Source organism: Dama dama, chromosome 23, assembly GCF_033118175.1.
Source record: "Dama dama isolate Ldn47 chromosome 23, ASM3311817v1, whole genome shotgun sequence".
NCBI lineage: Eukaryota > Metazoa > Chordata > Mammalia > Artiodactyla > Cervidae > Dama > Dama dama.
Genome location: NC_083703.1, coordinates 67,475,559 through 67,501,637, shown reverse-complemented (window position 1 = coordinate 67,501,637; position 26,079 = coordinate 67,475,559). Strand labels below are relative to the sequence as shown.

Genomic DNA, 26,079 nt, shown 5'->3' with positions numbered 1-26,079 from the left:
TGTGGTAAATAAAAACATGGTGCTTTACTGATCTTGCTCTTCTCCAAACTGTATTCTGTGAAATCTTTTTTAAATGTAGCAACTTATGATTTTCAAAATCAGTCTACTTCAGAATTTTATACAAACTTTTTTTCCTAAATCAATTTTAAAGGTGAAACCCTTCCCATAATCTTTTAAGCAAATACTTATATTAAAAATAATTTTAAGTGTAGAGAGGTCCAAATTAAAATTCTTTACAATGGAAGAAGGGCTTCAGACAAGTTTGCACAACACTTCTTTGGTCTTTATTGTTTATCTATACCAACTGTCCTACGTCTCTAAACTGATCCTATACTCTTCCTATGCTACTTGGTCAATTTCCAGTAAGGATAGGAGATAACACGAGGGGGGAACACAGACAAAGATGTAACATCCACTGATAAGGCAAGAAAAAAGTGTAAAACCAGAATGCTCTTTTCCTGTGGTAGCTGCTGCATCACCTCACTCGGTGCCTTTATTCATACACTGGATTACTCTTCAAAATGCCATCACGTGTGCTGTCAGACTGAAGACGAATTTTGCATGAGTAATGCTACAAAATATATACTATTGTACCTTTACTGGATATTTCAGGGACCAAACAATAACCTATACTTGAGAAGGAATGGGTGAAAGACCAAGCATGGAACCGAAATGACTAAATAGAGAAAAACAACAAAGATGGAATTAGAGTGAATCATCTGTTGCAAGCTGAAAAGAAAATCATGAAAATTTGATTAAAAAAAATTAAGATCCTAATGAATTAGTACAGATATAATTATCCTCTGGGTTAAAGTTAAAAGCTTTTCAGGTGTGATTCTATAATTACCTAATTACCTCCATTTCACTACAAATTTCTGGAGATTAATCAACAAAGTGACTTACCCTCTGTGAGGAATTAAGATTGTCTGTGTGATTAGGGAAAAGCTCAAGTGTCAGGGATGGTTGTTTCAGAATTCCTGGCATAAGATCCATATTTGAATCACTATCTTGGTCTGAGATGTTACTTTCCAGTGAATCAGCTATAGGGTGAAGAAAAATATATATAAATAAAATACCTACTACTTCGTTAGAGCAAATGTGTTTATTAAACTAACTATGTTAACAGTACAACTTAAATTACTTAAGCAAAGCACTGCTTATGGAGCAAGGGTTGGCATAATTTGCTGTGTGCCATAATTTGCTGGCTCCAGCTCTACTGAATTGGTGCAAATAAGCTGGGCCAGAGACACCACGTCTGGACTCAGTCCACAGAGGACGGTTGGGGCCTGGCTTCTGGAATTAAGGCAGGAGATCACAGCCTTGACATGAAGGCAAACAGCTGCTCAGACAATGGCCTAGACCATGGAAGGACCCTCCTTCCAGGGACACAACTGGCTCCAGAGAAGAGAAAGGGAGGAACCTCTAGTGCAAAATCAAGGGTCCAAGTACAAAGGTTAAGAAGCAGCCAAAGCAGGGTATAGGAAAAGTCATTAGCCTAGAAATGAGAAATGTGAAAGCATGATGTGCAGCATCCCATCCTATGGACAGTCTCATGGAGAAGGTGAAGCTTTCCATCTCCTGTCTGGTCAGGCACAAAGTAATGTACTTAATTTGCAAGAAGCAAAGATTCAAGGCAAAATAAGACTAAGAATTCAGACTGAGAAGTAATGATCACTCCTGATCCTTGAGAAGAACACACTTGATGGCCACCTTTTCTAGGTTGGAATTTCTCCACCTCGGTGTTAGAAGACTAGGCAGTTACCACCATGAGCCTCCAACTGCAGGATTCTCTGGGGTTCCATACAAAGGCTCTCACATGGAAACAGGGAAGCAGGTGGGGGTTCACTTATTAAAGAGAAAAATGAAAAACAGGGCTTCTAGGTATTAGTTAAACTAATCAGATTTGTTGTTGTTTAGTTGCTAAGTCATGTCCAGCTCTTTTGAGACCCCATTAGCCCGCCAGGCTCCTCTGTCCATGGGATTTTCCAGGCAAGGATTCTGGAGTGGGTAGCCATTTCCTTCTCCAGGGGATCTTCCCAGCCCAAGGATCGAAACTGCGTCTCCTGCATTCGGAGGTAAATTCTTTACCACTGAGCCACCTGGGAAGTCCAATTAATCAGATTAAAGAAAGTTAAAAAAAATGGGTCAAAGTGGATCTCCTTTGCTATTTAAAAAATTATTATTACAGGATCAGTCTTCTAGTCTTTTCCTACCTTCCTTCAGTTAAAAGGAACTAACACCCCACACCTCTGCATAATCTAAAAGCTATCATGTCTTTGAAGCTTAAGAATGTCTTAGATGACTTCAGAATCTCTCCCAGTGCAATAATACTGCACAAACCAGTGAATACAAAAATTGTTCCATAAAAAAAAAACAACCCAGTACCACAAAAAAAATTCTCTTACTTAAGGACTCCACAGGAGAAGGAACCACAAAAGCTATTTCTGTAAGGGCATCGGCATAATACAGCACCTTCTTCTGTCCGTTGAAAATGCTAGCCCCAACATCTTCAGAGGAAATCACTTCATCTACGAATGAGAAACACCACATTACTGCTCTAAAAAGTTGGGAAAACCAGTATCACCCTGATACATGAAATTTTAACTGGTTAAAAAAAAGTAATAATAAATAGAAGGTACATTTCCAACATGAACTAATGTGTAAGAAGAATAAACTGTGAATGTTCATTAAATGGCTTAACACTAACTTTAAACAATAAAATCTTAATTTCACGGTTTCTGAAACTAAATCAGATCACTCCTGATTAGCAGGACCTTAGTTCATGTGTATCGGGCAGATTCAGGGAATCGTCTTTTCGGAAGAGGTAACAGTAATTAAAAGAGAGACCACCCAGTCCCTCTGAAGGGAGGTGGGGCAGACGCCTGCGTGTGTGTACACTTGCTCACGGGCATTTCTGTCCCTGGTCTCTCTACTGCTCCTCAGCTTTGCTTCTGTGCCATTTTCTCCAGTGATCAGTGATATAATATGAAAATGTACAGGCAACTTTAATCATAGTATCTTCTCTAAGTCAGCAAGATAGAATTAACCAAAATAACACTCTTGAGAGCTGGTACAGTTCTCCATTAAAGTGAACACTATGCCCTACAAGTAATACATAAAAGACCAACAACCTGACAAAAAATTGGGACGAGGAAATGAACAAGTAGTTCTCGGCTAAGAAATAAAAATATGAGAAGATGCTGAAACTCAATCATAATTAAAAATAGAAAACTCACCTAACAGATCAGAAGACACCTAATTTTGGTGAGGAAGTGGCAAACGAAGTTTAGACCAGAATCTAGCAAACTTTTTCTGCAAAGGATCAGATAGTAAATGAAGCTTTGCATGTCATATGGTCTTTGCCATGACTACTTAAGTCTGCCGTTGTAGTGTGAAAGCAGTCAGATAATGCATGAACAAGTGAGGCTGAGTGCCAACAAACTTTACTTACAAAGACAGGCATGGGCTGTAGGTGCTGGCTCCTGGTTTAGAGGTTGGGCAGGCATTGTGTCTACCATAGCAGATACTGTTGTTACTGCCCCAACACTCATTCTACCCGCCTCCTCATTCACATCTCTCTATCAGGGTCATTCCACCTCTCTTGCCACAGAGGTAGTCTAATGGTGGCTCATGGTGGTCTAATCACTGTGTATCTCTGGCTTTGGGAGAAGGGAGGTTCTGAGACCCAGCTAACTTCTCCTCTTTAGACTAGTGCGGTATGCGAATGGCTTTAGCCTGGAATGGCCTTTTTGCACTGTGAGGAAAGCCAGGATGGACAAAGCCAACACATGGAAAACAGAGCTAAAAGAAAACTGCAGAGAAATAGAACAGAAGTGCTGATCAAATGGCAACAAAACTGTACACTAATCTCTGGAATTTTCAGTTATATGAGGCAACAAATGACCTTCAAAATCTAGCCCAGTTTGGGTCAGGTTTTCTGTTACTTGCAATCTTAAGCATCCAAGTGATACATTTATACATTTATCAACTTGAAAAATGTGCAAATCTTTTATCAATTCTACTTGTAGGAATTTAGTTGATAAATACACTTAAGCATAACTATTAAAGGTTATGTGGCAATTGAAATTAGAGCATATTCTCATATACTTTGATTCAACCTTGGTTGAAAGCAGGAGAAAACTATGTCACAAGTCACAATAATATTTAATGGGAAACTTAAGAGCATAATCTTGCTGACAGAGGAACTCTGCTAATTCAAAGCACTAGACACAGTCATTCCCCACTTCAGAGAAGTATTACTAACTTTCCAGTGATTTCAAGGGCCCTTGGAACAGAAAGCTCCAGCCAGGAAGGGCAAAGGCCTTAAGTTTAAACTTATAGTTGCTCTGGTACTTGCTATCCTGATTACAGTTCCTCAGGAAGATTTGCATCGATGTGTATGAATCTCTCAGTCAGCTGTTTACTACAAAGGTTTTTTATATAATGTCCTAACAGTGTAACCTTAAATGATGGCCACAAAGTCTAAAAAACATACCTGCTAGTAGAAAAACTGTATTTATTAGACAAAGTATACTTGTTAGGAAACTACTGTTTGTTATAATCTAAATTTATTATAATATTGTTATCAAAAATGGAATTTAGTCACTCCCACTATAAAAAACTTACCAACCTTGTGATAATTAAGCCATTAATTTTATATTAGTTGTCATAATGTATGTATATAGCATACATGCTTATATATGTACATATATAATTATTCCTCATATTAACAGAAAATGTTTGGAAGATGATATAATTATTAAGTGATCTCCTGTGAGGATGAGAGGAAAGAGACTTCTCCATCCCTTACCTCTGCTTGTTTTTTTTTTCCTTTCATAAGACTACAAATTCATATTAAAGGGGAAAAGTCAAGAGTAACAAAATAAGAAAAAACAAATGACCATATGAGATTTACCTTGTGCAGGTCCTTCACCATCATCGCAACTGTTAATAGACCAACTGGTGGAAACATGCCCAGTCCAGCCAGGGTGTTTGCCCACATCTACTGACCAGCCAAGGGAGAGCAAAAATTCTAGGAAATGTGGCTGAACATTTCTGGAAGACTCCACATTCTTTAAAATCTGAAATACATACCAATCATTAACTATAATGAGGGAAACAAAACAGCATATCAAAGTATCTTCATAACAATTCTCTTTGAAGTAGCTTGGACTTGATTTGTCAGACAAGAATAAACTGAGGACTATACATATGACTGCAGTTAAATATGCATGCTTCTGGGTTATATAGATCTGGGTTCAAATCCTCGCTGGGCTTTGGGCAAGTTTCTTAACCCCACTGTTTAAGTTTCTTCATCTATAAAGTGAATAATAATGATGGCTGTGAAGATTAAGTGAGATAAAGCTAGAAAATCCTTCAACTCTCTCCCTAGCAAAATAACTATTGAGCCAGACATGTTTACTAAAAGTAAACAAAAAACACTAGGTCACTGCCTTCACATAGGTATGTGATTATTTACCTACAAGTCTTGACAAATGCTATAAAAAGCACAAACCTATTAAAAATTCAATAATGACTAGCTATAATTAATAAATGAGTGGGAAAACATTCTTCTCTGGGTTCAAAGAAGAGAATACAACCATCCCAGATAACAATGAAGGCTCTCTCCTCTTCACCAGGTACCAAATTTAATTCCTGGGCCCCAGAAAGAAAAGTCCCTTGTTCTAAAACAGCGGTTCTCATGAGGTGGATTTTGCTCTCCAGGGGACATCTGGCAATGTCTGGAGACATTTTTGACATCACAACTGGTGGGGCACTGCTGGGATCTAGCGAGCAGAGGCCAAAGATGCTGCTACATGTCCTATTTTTATAGAACAGCTCCCACAAGAATTATTTGGCTCAAAACAGCAACAGTGCTGCTGTTCAAAGTCCAATGCTAGAAGAAGGAAAATGAGAAATCCTCTACAAATTAAAAATGAAATGGGGAGAAAGGTAGTGTATCAAAATCATCCGGGGAATTTCTTAAACATGAGATTTTCTTAGCCTACTCCAGAACCTCTGTATCAGATAAGCAGAGATAAGATCCTGGAATTACTACTTTCAAGAGGTCTCCCAAGTAACTTTTAATGTAGCCAGCCCACAGATCACTGATGTAGTTCATACAATGCTAACCTAAAAAAGTCAAAATATGGGGTTACATCAAATACTTCTCAATCTAGCGGGCATCATTGCCAGGCCTCATCTCTTAAACACTTCTCTTCAGAAGTGTACCTATTTAGTTTCCCATATCCCTTCATTGTCTTATAAGTGCCAGGAAACTGACTGACAGCCAGTTTTTGTTTTCTCCCAGTTGTTTTATTCAGAGGTGAGACTTTTAAACAATTTCAAAATGTAGCCAAGATACAATAAGTAAGTTAAATTCAACTTGCAGGCTGCTGACTGACAGCTAGAAATTCATCTAAATCTTCCCGGTGGGGCTAGGGAAGGCAGGACTCAGCCTTTCTAAAGGAGGCCTCTGGGAATCGAATTGTTTTCTAGTCACCCTTGGTCCCTAAAAAGCTAAGGAAACTCAATTGGTGTAAGAATTACCTCAAGGGTTTGTGTCTTCTTCCATATGTAGGAGGAAAATGGCTCCACTACTCTCATATGAACCATGCATTAGACTTCCTTCAAAACAGATCCGCACCCTCTGCATTTAATCCACTTCTACTGAGGATCTTCCAAAAAACTTGAGTCTGTAAGTCTCATCTCTGGCTACCAGTAGCCTCCCAAGCTCCAAACAAATTGGAACCAATAATGAATTTTATGAAAATGAAATTCTCTCTCACCTCCAGGGCCTTTACACATGCTGTTTCTTGATTAGTGACAACCCACTTCTACCTTTTAACCTACTGTTAATGTATACCTCATACCATTAGCTTAAAAGTCTTTTCTTCCAGGAAGTCTTCTTCAAACCAGGTTAGGTTTTAATGTTACGGCTCCTGTAACATGTTCCTATCAGCACACTTTACCACGGTTGTGTGTTGAATCATCTCTCTTTCCCTCTACACAGTAGTTCCATTAGTCCAGAAACCTTGTAGATCGTGTTCACCGCTAGAACCCAAGCACCTGACAGCAGACACTTAGTAAGTATTAACTGAATCACTAACATGAAATGAGAAGAATCTTCTCCTTTTCTGCCAATAATCTGAAATATGCTTCTAGTATAAACATTTTGTAATTCTGGTAAATTTCTTCAAGTGTGTTTAATCTGATTGGCTAATGGTCTTACAATGATTATAGTGAAACTTCAAGATAATACAGTCATAGTGCTCTACACATGTGAATACATTCTATATATTACACATCTTCCTTTGGTCCTCTCTTAGTCACAGTTGGTAACTACCTGTCCAATCCATGTTTCAACCATTTATCTCTGTTAGACACTTGATCTCCTGATATTTGCTCTCAGTTTTCTGTTCTCACCTATCTTATATTTGTCTTCATCCTTCTCCTAGTCCCTTTGTTACATGTATCCAACTGTGTTTTACTTTATCCTTTACTTTATTTCAGATGTTCTTCTCCTACTGTGCATACCTTGACTAAAATTATTTCCTTGTGAAATTACCTGGAAGTGAGTTCCTCAAGAGGAAAGGGTATTATTACTTCTACACTTGGGCACATTGAGGGAGCCACAGGGAAGATGGTTAGTAAACAGTTGTTGCTGGGCAGTAAGGCCTAACTTTAGCTTTTCATGGTTAACTTGTGTCTTAGGAATCTGAATTCCTTAAGGTAAGAAGACATGCTCTAGCTCTTCTCTACATCACATTCACTAAGAGTCAAAAGACTCAAGACTCTAGGCATCATAGTTTTCATTTAACTCAGTTTCTGAACTGATTACAAGAAATCTTTAAGGATCAAGAATAACTCACCTTCCACCATAGAGAAGTGCAAGTCATGTAAATTTTTTTCAATTTACAGCATAAAAAATTACCCCCCAAATCCAGAAATCTTACCTCCTGGTTTGTTTTCTGACCTGGCTTCATATAGAAAATAAAAACTGTGTCAAAGGGACGACATGGCAAGAGATCCAGATACCCAATGTCATCAAAAAATCCAGGTATCGTGGAGTCAAGTGCAATAAGGTGAGGAGGTAGACGACTGTTTGCAGGTTCCTACCGCCAAAGGAAGAAAGGAGAAGGTATCATCTCTTTGCACTATCCTAATTATAAAAACAATACTTGCTCATGGTTTAATAAACATTAAGTAAAAAAAAAATTAAAAAGTGACAGGAATAAGCAGAACCATAATCCCAAACTACAGAAACTTTTAACGTTCTTGTGTACTTCCTTCTAGTTCTTTTGCCTTTTTTTGTTAAAGACGGTTGAGATCATACTATGTATTTAATTTAAAATCCAATCGTCTCTGTAATACACCAAACTTTCTAGAAAAATTTAATATGTATTTTACTCTTATTCATTGCTGGTGGAAATGGAAAATGGAACAGCCATGCTGGAAGACAGTTTGGCAGTTTCTTGCAAAGCTAAGCATAATCTTACTATACAGGGCAGCAACTGCACAACTTGATATTTTCCCATATGAATTAAAAACATCTACTCAAAAACCTGCACACAAATGTTTATAACAGCTTCATTCGTAATTGCCAAAACTTGGAAGCAACCAAGGAGTCTTTCTGTAGGTGAATGGATAAGTAACCTGTGATAAATCCACACAATGGAATGTTATTCAATGATAATAAGAAGTGAGCTATCAAGTCACAGAAAGACATGGAGGAACCTGAAATGCAAACTGCTAAGTGAAAGAAGCCAATCTGAAGAGACTACATACTGTATGATTCCAACTATATGACATTTTGGAAAAGGCAAAACTGTGGAGACAGCAAAAGATCAGTAGTTGTCAGGAGTTGGGGGAATTTCCAGAGAAGTGGAGGGATGACTAGGAAGACTACAGTGGACTTTAGGGCAGTGAAACTCTTCTCTACAGTGCTATAATGGTGGACATGTGTGATTTCATATTTGCCAAAACCCACAGAACTGTACAACACAGAGGGAGCGCTAATGTAAACTATGCAGTTCAGTTAATAATCCATCTGATACTAGTTTGTCAATTGTTACAAATTATGTCACAACAATGCAAGATGTGAGGAGAAACTATGTGTGTGGAGGAAGAGACGTTATATGCAAACTCTCTATACTTTCTACTCGGATGTTCTGCAAACCTAACTGCTTTAAAAAATAGTCTATTAATTTTTATGCATTTCTTGTTTTGTTCCCACCCCCTCCCCCATCCCTTATCTTCTTTGAGATCTTGATCTTGACCAGCAGGTTGTGTCATCCATGGTATTTTTCAGGAAAGCATCCCTCAGAGATAGCAAGGATTACTCTTTTCCTACTCCAAACAAGGGCTGAGGCAACACCCTGTCATTAAAGACACTGCTATTTCTGCAGTCAAATAGAAGAGTATTCACACTATGAAAAAAGACTACAGGTAGCCTCGTGTCAATTCAGGTCAGATTTTTCTACTAAATGAATTTTCTACAAACATACAAAAAACGTTCTGCTTTTCATTTTTCAGTGTGAAATCATGGAGAAGGACCGCAGTCTGGCAGTGTGCTACAACACATCTTATAGGACAAGGGCTCCTCATTCTTTTTTTTTAAAAAGCTACCCCATCAGCTTGTTCTTCTGGATGATCTTCTAATCCAGGAACATAACATGCATGTACTTTATATCTCTTAATAACTTCTTAAAGTTTTTTCCTCTAGGTCTGTGTTTTTCCTAATAAATTTTGTTAGGATAACTTTTGTTAAGTATCACAGTTGTAACAGAGTTATTTTGCATTGTATTTCTAGCTGGATATTAACAGCTATAGTCATTAATATTTGTACTTCATATGTGGTGATCTTAACTTTCATTTACTTTAGACACTCTACTGATTCTCTTTCTTGCTGTCATTCAGTAGCTCAGTCGTGTCCGACTCTTTGTGACCCCATGAACTGCAGCACACCAGGCTTCCCTGTCCTTCACTATCTCGCAGTTTGTTCAAACTCATGCCCACTGAGTCGATGATGCCATGGCTGTCTAATTAGAAATCATATTACCTGGGAATTGTCTTTTCCTTTCCAATGGTTTTTTCCCTTATTTAGTTTCTTTTAGCATTTCATCGACCTTTCTACTCTATTATAGTCAGGTAAGATGTTACTCACTGGGGGAATCTCCCTACACATTTTTTTTTTTTTTAAACATTTCCTCATTCTCCATCTTGTTTCCTAAATGGGCTGCCATTTACACCGATCTGCATTACTGGCCCTGGTGAAGTTTTTGGCTGTTTATTCATTTTAAAAAAATCAGACTAAATATTGTTTTGCTGAATATTGACTGCTTTATTGACTGATCTGTTGACAGAATCAAATTATTTTCTTAATAACTTTACTAATATTTACCAATAACTGACTCTCCTTGCGTTCCTAGGATAAAGTTTATGTGGTTGTAGAAGTTAATTTGTTTAACGTGCTGCTGAATTCAGTTTTATTAGTATTTTCCTTAATACTTTTGTACATTCTTTAGCATGTGTGTTCTGTCAGGTTTAAGTTATTAGAGATATGCTAAGATTCATAAAATAAATCAGGCTACTTTCTGACTTTTTCCTATGTTCTGACCCAGGTGGGAAAGTACAGGAATTATTTTCTTGAAAGATTAAACATTTCAACTACAGTAGATAACATGAAAGGAAAACTGCAATCTCAGAGACTTGTCTTGTCTCCATTCAGTCCACAGCACGCAATCATTTCCTTCTAGAATATTTTTATTTACTGCTTCTACTCTGTCCAATTTTCTTCACTAGGAATATCACTAATCATCTGTAAGGTTGTATCTTTGTTCCTTTCCTTCCACATTTACCACTGCATTTCTCATTATTTTCCTCTTTCTGTTCTTTTCTTCTGCATTTTAAGAGTTTTATTTTTTACTCTCCACCACTTATTCAATTTTCTACAATGTAAAATATTTTTCATCTACATGCTGAAATCCAAACTCAAGACAGCAATGTTCCCTTCTATGTTTCTTAAAAGCTAAATGGTCTTCAGCCAAGTAGCTGCTAGAGAGTAAGGCAGAGGGCAACTTGTGCAATAAGTGACTTCTTGCCTGGCAATCTTCAGTTGCGTTTTTCAAAACAAACAGGCCTTAGTACAAATTCTAAATTCACATACATGGAAGCTATTTTACATTTTTGAGGCCCTGTTTCTACATCTGTGAAATAGAGATACCACCACTTTCCTGGTAAAACTGTTTTAGTGAAATTAAGAACAATGGCAACATTTACCTTACAGGCTGGCTGACTGTTCTGTGTACTACATGAAACCCCTGGCACGACCACAGTGAGATGACACCCTTATCACCCCTATTTCAGACATGAGGAGCTAAGACTCAGATGTTGGGTAACTTTCCCAAGATCACACAGCTGGTAAGGAGTGACGCCAGGACATAAACCAAGACAGTCTGACCCTAGAAACTGCACAATCTAATTAAGTGTTTACACTCATTCCTTTTCAAAAGTGGCATGAAAGAGCAGAGTCAACTGTAGCCCATACTTTCACTCATAAAGTTTACTGGGGAAAAGTTTTAACATTCTTTTTCTAACTGCTTACAGATGTCATTAACATATATAACATGAGTCCTACAGCACCTAGGAAAAGTCAGAGGTGGATATATTATCAGAGCAGCTCTCACAACAGAACTCTGAATACACTCATGGGAAAACTGTCTTGGAGCTCATATTGTAATCAGCAGCATCACAGAATTTTATTTCCTTGTATGAAAGGTAAGATTTTAAATAGTTTCTGTTTTTTTTAATTCTCCATCTTCACAAAAATGCTTTAGCTATCATCAGTTGAGTGTTAATTTATGAATATATTTACTCATAGAAGTTTATGAAAATTACCTTCAATGCTTCTAAAGACAAAAATCCGAAGTGTGAAAGGAAAAGACGTGCTGTTTGGAATTCCTGGGCAGGAGGTGGGGGCTTACAATCTGTAACTGGATCAGGAAAACTTCTCTTCTGCAATTCCTCCTCACTTTGTTGCTCAAGGTGTATTTCATAAGCGATCTGCTGGGCCATGCCATTCCTTAATTTTTCATGTCTCTCTTCTAACTGAAATAAACCGAACATTTCATTTTGGGGGAATTATCATATCAGGATTAATCTTAATTTTTAAATCAAAATAAGGCTACAAGCAACAAAACAGAAGATAATTTTCAGTGATCAACACTGAGCTTCAATTCAATACAACCAAGAGCAAATATGCATAAACCAAGCAAAAATGTTTTAGAGTTAAAATAAAACCCCAAGAATGTCCCTACAGCCTCAAAAATGGCTCCTTTATCTCCTCGCTATAAGTGAAACCATTCTGTCTCTGCTTCCCTTTACACTGGCAAGAAAGGGGGCAGAGTTGCCATTCTCTGCCATGTCCCCTCCACCTTCCACATCACTTTCCCTCTTCTTCCAGACCCCTGTCCATCTTTGTCCTGCAAGGATCTCCTCATTCTTTGAAGTCCACAACTGCATGGATTAGCTGCTATACTCTTGGGAGTTACCTCTGCTTTCCTTCTGATCTATCCTATTTAAAATTTCATCCTCTTTGGTGAACAGCCTGGCCTACATTCCTACAACTTCCTCAACCTTCCCAACTCTGGCCATCCGTGACACAATCTGCATCTCAGATGAGAGCTCCAGTTCCGAAACCCGTTTCTCACAGCTCACCTGCACACCCGTTCTCCCTTCACCACTGCTGTGGGGTACACAAACCCTCTCTCTATTTCTCCAAGCCTTCTGGCTTCATCGATGTCCCAGCCAAAACTAGATCCCCAAATCTGACATCTTCATACCCTCTTCTAAGCATATAAAATGGCTATGTTATTCCTTATGCTTCCTTATTCACCTGGCCAATCTCCACATCACTCAAATGTTTTACTTATGCCTCTGGATACCAAGAGCTTTTGAAGAAAGTCAGCAGAATGAGTTAAGTAACTTCACTACAGATGATACTACTTAATCTAGCTGGGCTGTCTGGCAATTTTAAGAAGCATCTTTGCTTCCCTATGTCATTTCTAAGAGCTAAGATTAAAATTTACATAAGCAGCTTCAATTTCCCTTCTTTCCACCTCTAAATGTCTCTGAACCTAAACCTTTCTCCTCTCCTATCTTACCAGAAGTGCCCCTTTTCTAGATACAATCACAGATTCTTGACCTGATTGCCTCCAGGGCCTTATTCTATTACTTATCATTTCCCCAGCCTGCCTCACAGTGTAGGCGCTGACCCTTCTTCACTGGCTCCTTCTAGTACTGATTCTTCTTAAATTAAAAAAAAAAAGAAAGAAAAACTAGCCTTGCCTTTCCTTCACTAGGCCATTTCCTCATTCTATTTCCTACTCTGTAGCTTTTGCTTCCCTGGTGGCTCAGTGGTAAAGAATTCCCCTGCCAATGCAAAAGACGCAGGTTCAATCCCTGGGTCGGGAAGATCCCCTAGAGGAGGAAATGGCAATCTATTCCAGTATTCTTGCCTGGAGGATCCCATGCACAGAGGAGCCTGGCAAACTATAGTCCACGGGGTTGCAAAGAGTTGGACATGAGTTTAGCAACTAAACAACAACCCTTCCCTTTACTGCTAACAGTTAACAGTGTAGCCTATATTCACTGCCTTTTCCTCATTTACCATTCATTCCCCAGACCTTACACTTTAATACTCCTTTGAACTTGCTCTCAAAGGTCACCAACATTTTCACAACAAAATCCACGGGCCTCTTCTTAGTGTTCCTTCCCCCAGTCTCTCCAGCATCTGATACTGCAAGCAGCCTCCATACCTGCCCTTCTATTCGCTCACGCCCTGACATACCTGTCTTTCATTTCTTAGAACTCTTCTTCCTTGACCTAAGCAACCAATTATTTAATCTAGTTAAGTGCTTAAATTAATCTAAAACCAAGTAATTTTTTTCCCCAAACCTGTCCTCTTCCTAATGTCTGTATGTCTATAAATGGCACTGTTATCTTTGCCACTCAAGCCTAAAATCTAAAGTTCTTCAGCTCTTTCTATCCCTCATCAATCCAAGACTGTCTAGATCAAAATATCTCTTTGAGACATGCCATATATTTAAAGTTTCAAAAAATAAATAAATAAATAAAATAAATAAAGTTTCCACTACTAATAAGGCAGTCCTCCCATCCCCTGCCTGAGTTGTCATAATGGTCTCTGAATTGGTCTCCCCTCTCCAAATATCCTCCACTAGGGCTGGATCATGCCCTCATACTAATGAAACCACAGACCAGTCCAGTTCCTTTAGACTGGTTCCTTTGGACACTGGCAGCCCAATGTCAAGTTCCTTTCACTTAGCCACAATCTCTATTTGTCTTACTACATGGCAACCTCCTAGATGACAAACATCTAGGTCATCTTAAGAGTCACCTCCAGGAATACCGAACAAAGGCAGTATCTCAATTGCAGAAGTTGTTTAAGGATGTTTATAGCCATTCTCTTAACAACAGCTGGTAATAATTTATCTTACTTCTTCCGTGACGATTTCATGCAAATCTGGAATGCTCAGATCTGCTTTCACAAAAGGAATCTTATCCACCTCTTCAGGAAATGGTCGATGTTTCACAGTATATTTAAATCCAACATCATTTTTAGGAACTGGACGAGGTTCAGGCACAAAAAGCTGTTAAAAAAAACATTATGCTTATTACATTTGGTGCTGTATTTGACAGGTATTTCCCTGGTCTCTTAGATGTCCGTGTTTCCCTAGGGTTACAAAACACAGAATCTCAGTAAAAATCTGCAAATACTACTGCTAATGGTAAAGGCACCAGTGTACTCTTCTTTATTTTTATAAAAATGTTCATCAACTTACAGATTTTTTTGCAACTGATATATGTGTTACAGACCTCTACTGTACCAGGCCTGAATCTTCCACATTCAGTGATAAGCCGATAGATAAGGCATTTCCAAATTTAAGGCTTAAACTTCCTTCTTCCCCCAAGGACTCTCAAATCATACAAGTTTACATCCACTGGGCATCTCTAGACAGTGAATTCAATAATAAGAAATTCAGCATGGCTTAACTGAAAAAGTCTGGCTCCAAATCTAGGTCTTCATGGCTCCGAATCCCTCTTTTAATAAACATATGTGAGCTATGTGACTTCTGTTTCCACATTTGACAAACGGAAACAATACATCACAAGACTGCTCCAAGAATGAAATAAAAAAATATATGGCACATATTAAACTGTCAAACAGGTTTTAGGGCCTTTTCTGACCTCCTTCCTCCTCAGTCTTTAACAGGACCGAGTGGCTTTCAGTGTTGCTGACAGACTGGTGACTGGTATGATGCCCCTAGGAGAAAACAGGCGTGTGCTCCTCAGAGCAAACACATGTTAAGCAACAGCAACACCTGGAATGTTAAATTATTTTAGGTATGCCCTATAATTTTGTGAGTTTCCCTCTCAAATGCTGGTAAAATTTTATTAAGCCATGTTTTAAAGAATTCTTAATAACGTTAAGTAAAAGCTTACAATGTGATAAAAAATGAAAAGAGCAGTATACAAAAATGACTAAATTCTACTGAAGTGTTAGGTACAGAAAGGGAAAAAAAGATTGGAAGAAAATCCACTAAAACATTAACAAAGGCTGTCTACTTCTGAAGAGTGACAATAAAATAGCTGCTTCTTATTTTCATTTTCCAACTTTCTCCCATGAGCAAATTTTATTCACATACTTACAACTGTTATAAAAAAATAAACTGTGCCACCCCAAAGAAAGACTTCATTAAATTATATAGCACATTAAAAAAATTACAGAGCATATTAACAGTTATACAGTTAAATGAAACAATTAGAAACTAAGTACTATTGACAGAGACATCTAGGATCTGGCCAAACTTTTTTCATATGGCATGTACGTACATTTTATTTAACATTCCATGAAAAAAGTTGGGGCCACTGTTCAGAACAGCAGTTCTTTTTTTTTAACTTTTAATTTTACTTAGAAGTATAGCTGATTAACAATGTTGTGACAGTTTCAAGTGGACAGCAAAGGGACTCAGCCATACTCAGAAGAGCAGTTCTTAATCTTAAGTGGATATCAGAGTCACCCAGAAAGCTTTCTGAAATTACACCTGCCTTGAAGATGTCTTTAAAGAGTATTTCAGTGGACCTGGAATTCTAACCTCCTAAGACGATTCTGATGTGAACTCACTGAGAACCTTGCTAGGATCAAAACTATTTATTTTCTCTGTGATTTTTGTTGGAATATTATTTAACCTTTAAATCACAACACACACAAACACACACACAGGCACTCACTCCTAGCCACTCCCCTGTAACTTCTGATGGATACCTTCTGATTTGCTTTTGCTCCTCTGGGTAAAAGGCAAAGTTGTTGTGCCCAAGCAAGTCTTCCAGACATTCCCCGGACGAGCACAGTGACAGAGGGGAAAAAATCATCTAGAATAAAATGTTGGTGAAAAAGTTTTTATTTCCGGCAACATATACAATACCCCTGCTGTCAATTTTAGAGCCTCTAATAAAGACAGCCCTAGCACAGTGCTTCTCTAGCTTTTCTCCATGGTGAACCACCTCTGCGGATTCTGCCATATCCAGGTATCGCTGTGCCTATTATCTTACTTTCTTTAGTAACTTCTTTCTTCCCTTTTTCTTTTTTTTTAAAAGGTAAATTAGATCCTTAAAAGGAAAACCAGGAACTCTGGTGTGCTAATTATATATTTTTAAAACACCTGCTTAAAAATACAGAAAATAATGTTTACCGACATACCAATTAACATCATATCACATACCTCCAGCAGTACACACACACATTTTTTGGAAACATTATCCTGGCAAATACTCTTAACTGTCAGTGCTGCAGACGGTCTAAATGCACAAGACAGGCTGGGTGCTTGTGAAGCTGAAGTTACATCCACCCATGCCTTTGTGTGCTGCTGCCCAGTACAGCAGAAACACCGGCAGGCACTGCTTCATCCCAAGGGAGAATCAATGCAGAATGGACTTCCTAAGCACCCAGATCCTTCTTCCTATTCCCTTTCTTTGCCTCTGGTCTAAACAGTCAAACTTATTCAAATTTCTCTCACTTTTGTTTTAAAATTATTTAGAACTTTTGTTCTAAATAATCCCAATTGTTTATATTTTTGGTAGACTTTCAATGCAATGAAATCACTTAGAATGAGAGTAGTGGAGTCTTAAAAAATTTGGAAAAGGGTTGACACCCCCCAGACTAGGAAACCTGGAGGGGAGACTGGGATTTTACAGACTACTATAGCAGATAGCTTGGGAGTGGGAACCAGGAGGAGTCAAGAATAATTGATACAAGCCAGGGAAAAAAGTCAAGCAATCCCAGGTCTAAGGTAGAGAAGGATGAGGTACCTGCAGGAAAGACCTGGGACCAGTGCTTCTAGAGTTGGGCAACAATTAAAAGCCCCATCTAGTTCTTATTAAAAGCACTATATTTTACCACAACATGAAGGACACCTCTGATGGTATTTCCCTGAACTTCTGGGAGACATCTAGTTTCATTTTATGAACAAGTCAAATATCCTCTCTGAGCCCTACTTTCTTCATCTATAGATTCCCTGGGTCCCTGTATGCCCAAAGATTCTGTAATCTTCACTTTCCTTCCCCTTCCCAGCAATAAGGATTTCTCTAAAAACATGCTTCCTTTACATATTGGTTGATTCCAATTACCATCAGAAAAAAATGTACTTTAAGCAGTCTGCATTGGTAATGCAGTGGTAATACACCTTGAGATGCTTGTAACTTGGGGAAAGATGGGAAGAAAACAGTGCGTGTTGCATCAATGGAAAATCAATGAAGGATTTTCAGGAGGGCATGGACATGATCGGATCTGCAATGGCAGCAAGTAGGATGGAGGGAAGGGTAATGAATTTTGGAACTGGAAGGAGGGTCAATCAGATCAGGCAAGAAGCAACTGCAATAATCTAGAAATAATAAAGTCCTGCATTTGGTTGTATTGGGAGGAATGCAGAGAACAGAAGATGCCAAAGTCACTAAGGGAAGAGAAACTTGGACACCAAGTACATAACGGAAAAACAGGAAGGAGCAGGTGAAGATGACTCCTCCAATTTCCAGCCTGTCTGGGTGGCAACAATAACCGAAAAAGAACAATGTGGAGTGAGGGCGGGACAGGAGAGGTACAGGATCCAAAGGTCAAGAAGGAAGGAAGAGGAATAATGATTTTCATACACAGGGAACAACAGAAAATATTCTACCAAAATAAACTTTTTATAAAGCTATGGAGCTCTTTCCTAATAGATATACATTGTTAAGTGTTAGTCGCTCAGTCGTGCCCAACTCTTTGCGACCCCATGGACTGCAGCCCACCAGGCTCCTCTGTCCATGAGATTTTCCAGGCAAGGATACTGGAGTGGGTTGCCATTTCCTTCTCCAGGGGATCTTCCCAACCCAGGGATCGAACCCGGGTCTCCTGCACTGCAGGCAGGTTCTTTACCGACTGAGCTATAAGGGAAGCTCCCCCCCTCCCCCGCCCTGCCCCGCCCAACAAGTGAAAGTGAAGTCACTCAGTTGTGTCTGACTCTTGGCGACCCCATGGACTGTAGCCTACCAGGCTCCTCTGTCCATGGAATTTTCCAGGCAAGAGTACTTGAGTGGGTTGCCATTTCCTTCTCCAAAATATTTCTTTGAGCCCCCTTTTTTTTTGGGGGGGGGGCAAGAATACTGGAGTGGGTTGCCATTCCCTTCTCCAGAAGATCCTCCCGACCCAGGGATTGAACCCGGGTCTCCTGTGTTGTAGTCAGACGCTTTACTGTCTGAGCCACTATACCTCAGTTGGTAAAGAATCTGCCTGCAATGCAGGAGACCCCAGTTTGATTCCTGGGTCGGGAAGATCCGCTGGAGAAGTGATAGGCTACCCACTCCAGTGTTCTTGGGCTTCCCTTGTGGCTCAGCTGGTAAAGATATACATTAAGAACCTCTAAAAGATTCTATTTCATAGGTATATTCCACTATCTGACCCTCTGCTTTTCAGTCGCTCCTATCTCATCAGCTAGAAGCCTTTTTTGACAAATGCAAAATTACTTAGAATTTGTCTTTCCTTCCCCGATCCCAGAGACAGCTTGCTAATACTGATAGACATGTTGATTTAGCAGTGGAAAAAGCCCAAAGTGCTGAAACTTACTCTGTTCATTTCCAAGAGGTTGCTCCAGCATTGCCAGGATGACACTGTTATCCAAGACAAAGTACCGGAAACTATGTTTGTTTATGGTTGGCAGTCTGGAGTATTTGATCAAAGTGGTCTCATTCACCAGACTACAAGGAGAGGCAGGACCACTGGGTGAAGGAAATGCGCCAAGCAACTGCATAATACTAGAGAGAATGCAAAAGATAACAGTTAATTCCCCAAGCAAGACCATAACTTTACCTCATGCATCAATTGGTCTCTCTAGATTGATCTGACCACAGCCATGCTTCCTCTTTGAGGGACAGATTTACTCCCTGTGGTGGATGCTGTGGTGTGCTGTCCAGATTCCCTCTCCAAAACTGAAAAGATCCACTGCCCCAGATACAGGGAGATGGTGGCCCTAACTTTCAGCTGAGTCCTGGAGAGGTCAATGAGAACCTCTTTATCCAAGACCACAGCTTCCTCCTGGGACAGCTCATGTCCATTGAACTGTTGATGCCAGGGGATAAGGGTTTATACCCAGTACCCGGGCCCCAACATGAGAGACTCCTGAAGGGCCAGCCCAGATCCAGAGCTCTTTGCTGCAAATGTATCACAGTTTGGTTCTTCCCTCTGCTCAGTCTGACTTCCCTCATTCCCCCACAAGGGTTGATCCTGACAGCACTTTCCAATAAACCTCTTACAGGCAAATTTCTCTCTCTCAAAGCCTGCTCCCCAGGGAACCTGGCCAATCATATTTCCAAATCATGAAGCTCCTAAAGATATATTTTAAAAATATGCACACTCCAGGTTTAAGGACTATGCTAGCTAAAGCATTCTAGACCCAGACAAGGATCTGAAGATCAGCCAAGTCCCCTCAACTTTCCAGCTGAGGAAACTCAGGCTCAGAATAGATAAGTGATCATTAAAAGACCAGAAACCAAGACCTGCTGCCTTCTCACTGTGTGACCATGAATAGCTATCCTCATTTTACAGACAAGGTACTTGATGCACTAGTAGTTACATCTTACAGAACTGTTGTAATTATTAAATGAAAATATATAAGAAAAAAATACCTTTTAAATTAGAATTCAACTGATCAAGCCTAAACATTCCAAAATGTCTACATCCACGGAGATCCCTGCATGTCTTCAAGGAACAATAGTAATAACTTATACAATACCACTTACTGTGTGCCAGGGTCTGGAGCTAAGCACTTGACACATAACATTTTATTTAGTTATTGTAACAACCCTATGAAATAGGTACCATTATTATTCCCATTTCATAATTAAGAAACTGAAACACAGAAAGAATCTTAAGAACACAGAAAGATTTTATCTTGTGGTCCTAATATCATCAGACACTTCCAAAGCAACTCATTTGCAAAATTAGTATTCCCCACTACTACTTTCATCATTCCAATTCTCAGCTTGAGTAGCCTCTCCTCTTTCATTCTAATGCTTGAACCCAAATCTCTCTGATAACAGAAGACAACACTGCTCAACAGATACTTTCCCTCCATTCTCTCTCCTCCTAGGACGAGGACTATCTAAGAATTTCAAGGACAAGGAGAATTTCATGATGAGTTCAGGCCTAAGGATTTGTAGAAAACCAGTAATGGGAAGAACACAGGCTTTCTAATATGGAACAGAGATGGTTATCACAAGCATCTGGACCATGTAAGTTTATGTTTCATGCAAGATTTTAAGACATTATCAAATAGGATGCTGGGAAGGGAATAGGTCACTAAGATCAAATCACACCAGCCTAACTACATTTTCTCTTCTCGATAATGACTAGACTAGAAAGGCAGAGAAGTATCTCTGAAATCAAGACGTGCAACTTACTTGGCAGTGTATCATTAAAAACTTATAGATAAGATTTTAAAATCCCTGTGAACCAGAAAGGAAATCTCTTATCATGTGCTTCGTCAGTCTTTTTCTGTTCAATATTCTTATCAGAGTTTCTGATTAGGACACACAGGACAGGCTCATTAAATCTGCAGTTGACCTAAAGTTGAGCTGCAGAGTTAATGTTATCAGAGTAAGAGCTGGGATCCAAAAGAGTCTTAAAAGATTAAAAATAATAAGGTAAATCTTACATAAAGAAATTTCAAGTTTAAATGTAAAATTCTATAATTACACCCAAACACCCCCAAACAAGTGTTCAGGATGAGAAAGACAAAAGGTAAATGTGTTTAAAAAAAAAATAGCCTCTAAGGTTTGGCTTGACTAGGTTCTCAAAAACCCAATTTTAATGAAAATACAATATTCTACAGAGTTTAAAGGTGATCACCCTTTAAAGACGTACACAGTCAGACCAATGCCACTGAAAGGAAAATGACTAGGATAAAAAGTACTTTAAATCCCTGTCATATGAAAAATAGTTAAAGGTACTGGCAGAAAAGAATGAGAAAGAGCAAGAGAAAAGAATGAGCATTCTTGGGATTCCTTCAGTGGTCCAGCAGCTAAAACTCTGCCTTCCAATGCAGGGGTGTGGGTTTTATTCCTGGTCAGGGAACTAAGATCCCACCTACCAGGGAATGGAGCCAAAATGTAAAATAAAAAACAAACAAAAGAACACAAGCATTGTCTTCAGATATCCCCACTCCTTGGAAAAAAAGGATTTCATGATCAAAAGTCTGAATCAGAACAAATGGGTAGAAGTTAAAGTGGGAGAGATTTCAGCTCAATGGAAACACCAAGTTTTCAACAATTAACATGAAATGGGCACTTGGAGGGGGGGTTAAAATATCCCAAAATTAGAGGCTAAATAACTTGGTAAATAACTCTTGAAAATCACTAAGCAGAGGGGCTACTGAAATGACTTCCAAGAGTCCTAATGTATATTATACAAGAAGGGGAAAAACACCAACAAGCTGATCTGCATTCTGTATCTCCTGTGTGCTCACACTGTGAGGAATGTAAAAAGGGAACTGGGTGTAAAAAGCTCCCAGGGTGGGGAGCTAAGACTAGCACATTATCAAATATGACCAGGTGTGATCATGACACCATAGAACTCATGTAGTGTGGCTGGGTCAAACTGAATGAACACAGAGGTGTGGAAAAGAAGGAGAAAAATCAAAGAAGGTTCCATAGAGGTAGCTAGATGTGATGTGAGCAGTTAACTGTGGAGGATGTGGCCAAGAGAGGGAAGTCCTGAAACGCAGGGGAAGTAGACAGACAGGTATGAACAAACGCAGTTCACAGCCACAAGTGGCCAGCCAGCTGGGGCAGAAGGGCTGTGCTAGGAAAGATCACAGTTTGAGTGGGGACTCAAGGAGGGCCTTGAACACCAAACCAAAAATGTCACACCATATGGCAATAAACAGAAATCTTCTACTGTTTTCAAACACTCACACAGCAGAATAAGCACAGTATCTAAAATGATGAGTCCAGTAACAGAATGCAAAATGAAAAGAGAGATTGAAAACAGGGAAATCAGACAGAAAGTGAGAAGGGCCTGGACTAGGATGCTGAGGTCTGAGGGAATGGAGGAAATACTTCCAAAATTAAAGTCTACTAGACTTGGTCACTGACTTCATATGAGGAATGACAGATAAAACAGAGATAAATCAGGAAGAGTAAAAATTTTAAGTTTGCATAGCTGGAAAACAGTCATGATACTGACACAAAGTTCTAATTGTGTGGGAACAGAGAAAATTGGTTTTGGATGTTTCATGATGACTCTTTCAGTTCAGTTCAGTCGCTCAGTCGTGTCTGACTCTTTGCGACCCCATGAATTGCAGCATGCCAGGCCTCCCTGTCCATCACCAACTCCCGGAGTTTACTCAAACTCATGCCCATCGAGTCAGTGATGCCATCCAGCCATCTCATCCTCTGTCGTCCCCTCCTCCTCCTGCCCCCAATCCCTCCCAGCATCAGGGTCTTTTCCAATGAGTCAACTCTTCGCATGAGGTGGCCAAAGTACTGGAGTTTCAGCTTCAGCATCAGTCCTTCCAATGAACACCCAGGACTGATCTCCTTTAGGATGGACTGGTTGGGTCTTCTTGCAGTCCAAAGGACTCTCAAGAGTCTTCTCCAACACCACAGTTCAAAAGCATCAATTTTTTGGCGCTCAGCTTTCTTCACAGTCCACCTCTCACATTCATACATGACCAGGCCCTTTTTAAGACATGAGGCCTTTTGTAGAGCTGCCAGCAAAGATAAGATGAGCCACCTAGACAGCTACTGCCTAGGTTGGGGACTACGAGCATGAGTCTCTGCTCATTCTGGGCTCATATCCAATCCTCACTGCCAATCATGCTCTCAATGGAATGTCCCATCCACAGGCTAGAATGGAGCAAACTTTCTTTTATATAATGCAGAGTCCCAGTGAGAAACAGCCTTCCCCCTTTCTTCATATCCCATTTACTCTTCAAGGTACACATCAGATCTTAGTTTTTAATAATATTCTTAAGTCCACCCCAGACCACGCATGGTCTTCTCTCTGGACTTTAATCATTTCTAGTAATTAAACACATTTTTCTGATTTTCCAGCTGTTAGCCAAACCTCCACAGTCATTGAAAGCCCAGTATTAGCACAGTGAGCAGGACTGAACTAAAGCAAGCATGCTTCTAAAACTTTACTGAATAACCTAAGCCCATGAGGAACAGAAATAAACCCAACTTTATTGTGCATGCCCCAAGTTCTCTTGGAAAAGGCTCATTTGCATACAAATCTTCTATAAGCTGTCTTCTTGTGTAGTCATGGAGTTGTGTCTGACTCTGCTGTGATGCGATGGATTGTAGCCCACCAGGCTGCTCTGTCCATTGCATTCCCCAAGGCAAGAATACTGCAGTACCTTGCCATTTCCTTCTCCAGGGGATCTTCCTGACCCAGAGATCAAATCCCTGTCTCCTGCATTGCAGGCAGATTCTTTACCGCTAAGCCACCAGGGAAGCCCTCAAGCTGTCTTACCGCTTTTACTAAAACCAAGATGAGCCAACTTAATATGACCTGACATTCCTCCTCCCTGCTTTTTATGTTGTTCTAGATCTTCCTCCACACTTACCCTTTTATAAGCCACTTCTTCCCAATTGTACCAATTCTACCTAATCTTCTCCACCTATCTCTTTCAGTCAATAAACTGCCTTTCTTCCCTCTTCCTACTCTGTTAACTAACTGGCCAAACATAAACTCTTTCAACTCTCTCTGCTACTTTTTCAAGATACCAACCTGTCTCCATCCCTTCATTACCAAAATAGTTGAAATAGGAATTCTCTCTTGCTGCCGTAACCACTCTGCAATCTGACTTATAGCTCAAACTATCCTTTCTCTGAGAGTCAGGTCAATGTGATTTTCCTCAGGAACCTGACTTCCCTGAATCTGAAAGTATTCATTCCTTTCTTCCAACACAGCTGCATTCCATATGTACCCCTTCTCTTGGAGCATTTATTCTCTAGCTAATATTATAGATATTTGTGTTCATATCTTATTCCTCCCTATTGGACTAGAAGCTCTCTGGATGTGGTAACTAAATCTGATTTATTTTTACAATTCTATTACTAGTTCATAAGAGGATGTTTATAAGTTTTGGCTGAATGAACCTATCACATGTAATATAAATGGTGTAGCACAGAATAAAAATCACTAAGCTGGAAAGCAGAAGAGGTAATGGTGTGATCAAAGTCTCTGGACTCAGCCATCAGAGTGAGGGTGTGGGTAAGGCTCTCCAAGATCCTTTCTAGCTCTAACATGATATGACTTGAATTACTGTCAGCCAGCATAGAAAAACAAGGACCCAAACTTTTAGCCTCAAGTTCCTGGTTTCTTTGGTCCAAAAGAACAAGACAGTTTCTTTTCTATTTCTGGGGGAAAAGTATCCTAAATCAGGTTATGTCACTTAATGCTGAACAACTGGGGAGGAGATGAAACAACAAAGGATCACATCTAATCTGTTCTAACCCCGAGACACAACCCCTGTGACGTCACTTTCGTACCATGTTAGGGTGGCTTCAGCAGCATCCTTGACCCTCATGGAGGCAGGGTTTGGCTCCTTATCACCTTTGTACTTGACCTCTTGCTCACTGTTCTTGGACTTGCTTCCTGAAATACCCAGTTCCACAATTTCCAGCACTTCCTTAAGACAATCCTAGAAAAAGGAAAAGCAGATTAGTTTTTGTAATACATCTATCTTATGAGAAGACAAGGAAATACATCCAAGTGCCAATATTGGTTGTGTTTTGGTGGTGGGACTCTAATTTCTCATTTTCTTTGGTAGGTACATATTAACTTCATAGTAATTTAATGAAATAAACTTGCCCCCCCCCCAATTTTTCTTTAAAGATTAAATTTGAGTATTGAGAGATCTAGATAATAAGTAATGATAAATTCACTTCAATTTTATCAGTCATCATTCTTGTAAAATTTCCATGGACTATAAATTGTGAAAGCCAACTGAAAGAGATGTAATAGTAATTCAGCTACACCTGGATAGTTTTAAAGCAATTTCTGGTATCCTAATGCTATACATCACCATGCAAATGACTAAGATTTAATCAATGGTATTATTTTTATAAACTATATACAGCTCTGTGTAATTTTCCAATAAACCTGGTATCTCTTATTTACACTACGCATTCTTTTATAACTGTCTTCCCATAAGGAAAATATTACATGGAACAATGGTAAAAGAAAGCAGCCTAGATAATCTGCGTTTACTTAAAATGAAAGAAACGTGTGAAATGAAATTTTTAGCTACAAACAACCTTTACGAACAAGGTGTTCTCTAGGTTTGCAGCCTAGTTATCAACTGCCCTTTCTGGTCTGATGATAGGCGACCAAAGTATCTTCTGGCCATCTCAAGGCTACCATCCTTTCAAGAAAAAACAACCCTGATTGTTCATAGATAAATTAGCCAAAGCTCCATCTTTCAAAGAATTTCTCTACTGGTTAATCTGCAATCAAATACAGTT

The 26,079-nt window shown here is 39.3% G+C and overlaps 1 protein-coding gene across 2 annotated transcripts in view; it reads right to left on the bottom strand.

The window, feature by feature from the left end:
• Nucleotides 1-26,079, bottom strand: part of RALGAPB (Ral GTPase activating protein non-catalytic subunit beta) — an 84,692-nt gene that overhangs the window by 4,459 nt on the left and 54,154 nt on the right. For both annotated transcript variants that reach the window (XM_061127270.1, XM_061127271.1), the window contains exons 18-26: nt 25,105-25,256; nt 19,178-19,365; nt 16,346-16,452; nt 14,517-14,669; nt 11,899-12,108; nt 7,956-8,114; nt 4,916-5,081; nt 2,406-2,528; nt 904-1,040 (exon numbers count right to left, since the gene is read on the bottom strand). In XM_061127270.1, the coding sequence (XP_060983253.1) occupies nt 904-1,040; nt 2,406-2,528; nt 4,916-5,081; nt 7,956-8,114; nt 11,899-12,108; nt 14,517-14,669; nt 16,346-16,452; nt 19,178-19,365; nt 25,105-25,256 (1,395 nt within the window). The remainder of the gene's footprint in view (nt 1-903; nt 1,041-2,405; nt 2,529-4,915; nt 5,082-7,955; nt 8,115-11,898; nt 12,109-14,516; nt 14,670-16,345; nt 16,453-19,177; nt 19,366-25,104; nt 25,257-26,079) is intronic.